Raw genomic sequence first — 7,925 nt, 5'->3', positions numbered from 1 at the left:
ATCACACACATCCATGCCCGAGGCAGGATTCGAACCTGCGACCGTAGCGGTCGTGCGGTTCCAGACTGTAGCGCCTTTAACCGCTCGGCCACGCCGGCCGGCCACATACGACCAGAATCTCTTTGGATTTTCTGCCAGGTTTCGAGACAAAGTTTCGTTGTGGAAACTGTTATAGGCATCTCGCATTGAACTCCGCTCTAAATTTCAAGCTTCTGTATAGGATCGCCAATCTTGGGGAGTTTGCGTCTGTTTAAATTTTGTATGTTTGTTTCGTTGTTCCTGCAACAGTTTTCTAACCCGTTTTGTGTACCAAGGAGGATCAGCTCCGTCGTTTGTTAATTTATTTGGTACAAATCTCTCGATTGCTGCCGATACTATTTCTTTGAATTTAAGCCACATCTGGTCTACACTTATATTATTAGTTTGGAACGAGTGGAGATTGTCTCTCAGGAAGGCGTCAAGTGAATTTTACGAGTATGCATCTTAAGTTTTCTGATATTACGAAAAGTAACTACTTAGTGGAACAGGAAATTATATCCATTACAGGGGATAACTTATCTTTGTAGCACAATATTCGAGGTTAAGTACCTGAGAAAATACAGAGTGAAGAAAAATTCGCGTACGCGGACTTCACAGCGCGATTTCTCGAGTACTAGCAACGCAAAAATAACTCTCACAAAAAAAAAAAAAAAAATAAAAATAAAAAAATAAAAAAAAAAAAAAAATTCGTCCTGCACATATTCCCGGCCGTAAATGGACGTTAAATATTGGCAATCTGGAAACACTGTAATCACATGTACGGTAACTACCTGTGTCAGCGTACAGCAGCAGTAGCGCTGTGCAGTTGGTGCTGTGTACAGCGTTTTGGCTAAACATAGCAGCAGGTCGAGGAGTAGTTGTTTTTATTCGCCAGTTTCATTCTGCTATGTAATACTGTAGTATACACTGTTTCTTAAGCCACATGTATTCAACGTTTAGATAGTACACGTTTCGAAATTATTTGCAAAGCACGTTGCTGGGCCTACTGGGTACGTAAGGCCATAACGAAATGTAATGGTCCTGAACATGGAAAGAATAATAATTGTTATTAATCTATGGGACCATTGAACGAGGATACACAGAAAACAGGTTTGGAACCTAATAGTTACAGTGGTATGAAGTTTTTCGTGTCCAGTGTTTGTAGCGAGTACGTAAAATCTGCTTTCTCATATTAGACTGCGTGCTTCGGCTGCCACTTTTTACGTAACTCACAACGCCTTCTAATACCACGCAGGAAATTCTCATGTTTTCTGGATCGCTACTTGCTAATTGTTAGTCATACAAAAAAAAATGAACAGGACTTTTTGTAGGAAATAGATGTAATTAAATTTTATACTGGAATACGATTTCGCTAGAGGTCGTTATTTTAGAGTTATTCAAGAAAAACATACAAAAGTGACCTTAAACGCACTACCGTCCCGTTTTTTTTAATAACTAAGAAACTGTGATTTTCTAGGAAAACATGTCCCAATATAAAATTTAATTACATTAAATTTCCTACGAAAATGTCCTGTTCATTTTTCTGTAGGATTGATAGTTCGTACTGAGCGAGAAGATATCAAAATCGCGTGTAGTTTTTAAATACGTCGCAGTTTGAATAAACTCTGTTGGTAGAAGCAGCTGAATCACCTTGTGTAAATGTAAATAATAGATAAATTGTTTGCCTAGCTTGGAAGTAAAATCTGGTATTAGTGATCCTATATAAGTGAATATTCGTACAGACAACCATGTAAAAGAACTTGGAACAGCTTCAATATCTGTAAGTCAGGTGTCGTTTCACACAAGACTGACTGAACTTAAATAAACGAAAATTTTGTACTGACAAGGAAAGAAATGTTTGCAAGAAGAATAGGGTTTATTTTTCTTAACAGTGCAGTGGCTTCCGTGGTGAACTAAAACACCGTGTTTACCGACATAGGTCAAGACAGAAAGGGTAGAATGCTTTTCTGTTTTATCTAGTTGAAAGATAACGCCACGGAGATCTCTAAGATAGTGCACAACCACTGACCCTAATGTGCGAGAAATGAAACAGCTGCTCGAAATCACAGACTTTGCGAACCGGAGGAGACACTGTTGTGTAACCAGTGGCAGCCTGTACCTTCACGACAGGTAGTTGACCTGATTGATGGTGAACGCAGCGTCCTACTGTTCGTTGTTTCCGTAATATCGACACGTATTACATGTATCGTGATGCTGCACATGGAACCAGCACTCGTCTCAAGAAGTGTGGTGCCACTCTAGTGCACTCGTTGGGCAGACCACTTTCGACACGTTTCTCTGTTCTGACGCGACAAAGAAAGCCGGAATAATCGTTGCCGTGTTGATGATATTGGGCTGTCCCTGTAGATGCATGTCGTGCTTGGAACTAGCCCATTTCCTAGTTCTTTCAGCTACCCAGGCTCGACTCAGCAGGGGACATCACAGCTTCACTTCCTCCAGTACTTCATCTCATACTTTGCAAACTTCACAGAAGTTCTCCTGCATACCTTGCGCGACTAGAACTCCCGGTAGAAAAGATAGTGCGCAGAAATAGCTTTTAATCTGTGAGGAAGTTCCAGATCAATGCACATTGTATAGCAGATTGAAAAACTCATTCTCAAAGTAGCTCCTTACTTTCTTTTAAAGTTAATAAAGTGGAAGTTGAATATTAATTTAAATTGTTGTTTCTCACCTTTTTTTATGTAGTTCATGGTTTAAAACCGACCTTCAAATGAAACACTGTTCAATGTATTTACAATAGCTTTTAATTTTGTAAATTTTCTGTATGTTCTTCGTCCTATGCCCTGTAGTTTAATCTCAATTTTCTTCATTTTATAACTTGTTGTATGACCCATTGCTGGAAGATATTTGCAATAAAGTCAAATCTTCAGAAAGAATTTTTCACCCTGCCGTTGGGTGTGTGCTGTTTTGAAACACTACGCCAAATTATGTGCGGAATCTATAATTGAACCCAGAACCTCTGGCTCCGGTTTCAAGTCCCACGTTGACTAGTCTGGCAGGACTAGTGTGGCTGGAAGCCCCAAAAGAAACAAAAAAATTAAGCTCCGCATTACATTGATACGTGTTTTTATCTCACATCTGTACTTAATTTAAAGTATAAATATATTTCGACAATGTTACCTTTACCTGTTTGTCTCACACCATTCTTGTAAACCTCAATTTACAGTATCCAATTCGCCTTGAACATCTTTGCTGTTAGCAGTTCCTTTTTTATTGTAGGGTGAGGGGTGGGGGGAGTCATCAGTCTCCTGACTGTTTTTATGCAGCCGGCAACGATTTCCGCTCCTGTGACAACCTCTTCATCTCAGAGTATCACTTGCAACCTATGTCCTCAATTATTAGCTGGATGTATTCCAGTTTTTGTCTTCCTCTACAGTTCTTGCCTCTACAGCTTCCTCTAGTACCATGGAAGTCACTCCCTGATGTCTTAACGGATGGTCTATCATCCTGTCCTTTCTCCTTGTCAGTGTTTTCCACATATTTCTTTCCCCTACGATTCTGCGCAGAGCCTCCTCATTCCTTACCTATCAGTTCACCTAATTTTCAACATTCGTCTGTAGCACCACATCTCAAATGCTTAGATTCTCTTCTATTCCGCTTTTCCCAGTCCATGTTTCGCTACCATACAGTGCTGTACTCCAGATGTACACTCTCAGAAATTCCTTCCTCAAATTAAAGCCATTGTTTGATACTAGTAGACTTTTCTTGGCCAGGAATGCCATTTTTGCCAGTGCTAGTCTGTTTTTGATGTCCACATTGCTCGTCCATCATTTGTTATTTTTTGCCTAGGTATCAGAATTCCTTAACTTCATCTACTTCGTGACCGCCAATCCTGATGCTAAGTTTATCTCTGTCCTCATATCTGCTGCTTCTCATTACTTTCGACTTTCTTCGATTTACTCTCAGTCCACATTCTGTAATCGTTAGATTATACATTCCATTCAATAGATCATGCAATCCGTCTTCACTTTCGCTGGGGATAACAATGTCATCAGCGAACAGTATCATTGATATCCTTCCACCTTGAATTTTAATTCCACCGCTGTACCTATCTTTTAATTCCATCATTCCTTCTTCGATGTATAGATTGAATAGTAGGGACGAAAGACTACATCCCCATCAGCGAATAGTATCATTGATATCCTTCCACCTTGAATTTTAATTCCACCCCTGAACCTACCTTTTAATTCCATCATTCCTTCTTCGATGTATGATTGAATAGTAGGGACGAAAGACTACATCCCTTCTTAATTCGAGCACTTCGTTCTTGTCCGTGCACTCTTAGTCATTACGAAAGCGTTCTTAAATTCGATCTGTGTGGCTAGGGACTGGAGATTGCCCAGAGGCAAAGGTAAATAATTCATTTAATAAATAAAATAATTTAACAGCAATAGCGTCTGTTACTGGAATATCTACATACTTTATTCTGATAAAACATAGTTGTGATATTAACACACTGTTGTTTCCATTTTCAAATAGAAACACAAATGTAGAATTCGTAAATGACCTTTTCCATTGGTGTAGCGCGACAGATTACAGCTTGAACCGATAAAATTATTAGATACACAACTGTGGATCAAACAGGTAAAAAATAGAAAATTTAAGGCGCTTTCGACGAAATTCCAATCATATCACACACAAATGCAAATAGACATTAAAATATGCAGCTATCAAACAAGTAATAACCGTTAGAACCATGTTAAAAACTGGATAGGATTGATTGTCGAGGATATAAGGAACAAGTTAACCAGAGAGTGCCTTCCACGAAAAGAAATTTCCAACATCCGAAATTTAGTATTATTCAGTTTAATTTCCATTAACAGATACTGAATGTAACAAATACTATGCATTAAAGGAACTTTGCAGAAAATACTTATGCTAGTTACAGCGTACAACGTAATTAACAATATCAAATTTTCTGTTGTTGAACTCCAGTTTTAATAATTTACTTGCAACTTTATTTTATCCACTTAGGTGAAGCATCTGTGCTAATAGACTAGGAACTCTTCAACGTAATTAGTCGAGTTAACGTTAGTCAAAAGTGATATTTCTACTGACTGTTAGTACACTGTTTATTAATGGTGATTGTCAATAAGTTTCATAGAAGCATGCTATTCATACTGTAATAACACGCATTACAGAGAGTATTTTCAATGAAGTTATCAACTGGGTTGTGATAGCTCATGTAGTAAACCAATTCACCTAGTTTAATTTCGTATAGTAGTACGTTCTAACTCAATTAATTTCATTTCAGTGATGACGTTTACTTTGATTGCATCTCTTGTTCAAAGCCGTCGGAACCAGAGGTAGTAGCATTATTCAGCCCTATAGTTCATGTTCCACTTTCACCACAGCGAGCCTGAGTATACACAGTATGACAGTGTTATTGCACTCCTATAGCCTCGTTCAAATGTCCCCGTACTTTTTTTAGTTTACGTTAGACTAAGTGTTCACAGTCGATTAACATTATCGAGTACTTATTATTTGATGACTATTCGACATACTGCACATTTTTAGTCTAGCGTCTATGTTGCATCAGTTTTTCTGGCTCTCAGGTGAAACAGTGGGTTGCGCGTCTGTGTCACTGCAGATGTCGAGCACAATGAATTACAATGGATAAACGAAGATAACTCCATCGATGAAGGACCGAAGCTGTACGACGCTCATTAATGTTCAGTTCTTCCTTGCAGGCGCTTAGGCACTAATCTTCGAGTAGACCACCTCACTTGCCGATTAGCATTCTTAGTGTAACCCATAACAACAAAAGACGTTGAGATGCAATCACATTGCACAGATCGCACTGACTTTGTGAGCAGATCACACCACGCCACGTCATAGTAGCCGTGTTGGAGAACTCAGGTCTACTGCTTTTAAAACTTAAAATGTCTTCAAGAAAATTCAATTTCAAGTGGTTCTTGAGATTTTAGTAACTGAATGTCACTTATTTACAGCGAGGTATTCTCGCCTTGCGACGATATCCTTGAGGGTGAGAGTCTGAAAAAAATAAAAGAAAACCAGCCATTAGTCGTACGCCCGTCACGTGAAAAGTAGGAAAGTGGAACTACAGCAGTAAAAATTGAATTCTTGACTTTATAGTAAATAAATTTCTACATTATCACTGTTTCTAGCTTTGTCACTCATAGAGCGCATCTGGGACGCTATAAGGAAACGCATACTTTATGTCAACCTCAATCCAGAATTCTGCACCACCTATCCATCACAAGTGTGTCAGATGTGGGAAGAACTTCCTCGAGATGATATTCGGAGGCTGTCTACTTCCACGGCTTAAAGAATACCAAAGTGTATTTATGCCTGTGGGGCCACATCTCATACTGATGTTTACGATGGATATTAGTTTTGAATGTATTTAAAGTTTAATTAATTGATACGAGACTTATAATAACATCTCCAATGATTAAGAGCGGACTAATGCTCCGTGGTAAAATACCCTCCCCTACCCTCCAGTCTATGTGTTTAAGAAATGTTCTTCTGGCTCCGTCCAGATTATAGCGCTTCGTTTGGCCGGGAATCGTTTGTTTTGCAAACGTGTCGTTTGCTGGAGGAATTAAATTAGGAAATAATGCAGTAAGCTGCTATAACTGTTTGACTATTTCGGCAGGAAAGTAACTGATAACAGATGAAGTAGAGAGTATATAAAATGCCGACAGGTAGTACTAAGATTCTGAGAAAGATGACTTTGTTAACGTCTAACATAAATTTAATTGGTAGGAAGCCATTTGCGAAAGTTTTAATCTGGGGAGTAGCCTTGTGCTGAAGTGAAATGTGGACTATTAGCAGTTCAGTCAAGAACAGACTAGCGACATTTGAAAAGTGGTGCCAGAGAAAAGTGCTGAAGGTTACATTGGTAGATTTGACTAACTAATGAGGAGGTACTGAACAGATTTGAGGGAAAAAGAAATTTATGGAAAATCTTGACTAAGTGGTGGAGTCGGTTGATAGGACATATCCTCCACACTTGCCTCCAGTACCAAATTCACAATTATTTAATAATATTAAATATATAACTATAATATAATAATATATAAATTCACTGTTATTTAATAATAGTGAATTTGGTACTGGAGGCAAGTGTGGAGGGTAATAAACTTACAGGGAGAGTTAGGTATGAATAGTGTAAGTATGTTCTGTAATTATTCCGAGATGAAGTGACTTTTACAAGATAGAATAACATGGCAACTTGTCTCCAACCAGTATTCAGTTTGGAGATACGCAACAACAACAACAATGACAACATAGTCATTAAGTTATACTGGACATTGGCTTTTCCGCAGTTATCATCAGCTCCAGATGTAATTTAAGCAATTTTGGTGACCAACTCTCGTTATTCGTTTTGATAAGTGAATGTCGCCGTAGTGGGCGAGCGGTTCTAGGCACTTCAGTCTGGAACAGCGCGACCGCTACGGTCGCAGGTTCGAATCCTGCCTCGGGCATGGATGTGTGTGATGCCCTTAGGTTAGTTAGGTTTAAGTACTTCTAGGAGACTGATGACCTCAGATGTTAAGTCCCATAGTGCTCAGAGCCATTTGAACCATTTGAATACAGAACCTCTTCAGAGATTTCTAACGAATGTCTTGAGAATTCTCTGGTTACCGGAAGGGATAGTGCATACCGCAGGCATTAATGTTCGACAGTACCGACGGGGGACAAGCTGTGGGACGTTGTCTCAATTCTATTTTACGATCTCATCTATTAGTAAACTGTGCGGGAAGTTCGTCTCTTAGATTTCTGTAAAATTCGGACACTGAATACTTCGTCTACTGAATATGCGGCTTCAGCTGCAGATCGACGGCAGCTGCTATGACGATGAATGTTCTGATGTGAACAATATGCAGACTGAAGGTATACAGAGGACAGAGTCTACTTCG

At 39.0% G+C, this 7,925-nt stretch overlaps 1 protein-coding gene across 3 annotated transcripts in view; it reads right to left on the bottom strand.

The window, feature by feature from the left end:
- Positions 1 to 4,829: 4,829 nt before the first annotated feature.
- Positions 4,830 to 7,925, bottom strand: part of LOC124545436 (fatty acid-binding protein, muscle-like) — a 59,584-nt gene continuing 56,488 nt past the window's right edge. For all 3 annotated transcript variants that reach the window (XM_047124357.1, XM_047124358.1, XM_047124355.1), the window contains exon 3: positions 4,830 to 6,033. In XM_047124357.1, the coding sequence (XP_046980313.1) occupies positions 5,977 to 6,033 (57 nt within the window). In that variant the 3' untranslated portion in view covers positions 4,830 to 5,976. The remainder of the gene's footprint in view (positions 6,034 to 7,925) is intronic.

Source organism: Schistocerca americana, chromosome 8 (assembly GCF_021461395.2).
Source record: "Schistocerca americana isolate TAMUIC-IGC-003095 chromosome 8, iqSchAmer2.1, whole genome shotgun sequence".
NCBI classification, from domain to species: domain Eukaryota; kingdom Metazoa; phylum Arthropoda; class Insecta; order Orthoptera; family Acrididae; genus Schistocerca; species Schistocerca americana.
Note: the sequence above shows the minus strand (reverse complement) of the source record. Positions and strands in the feature narration are given on the sequence as shown.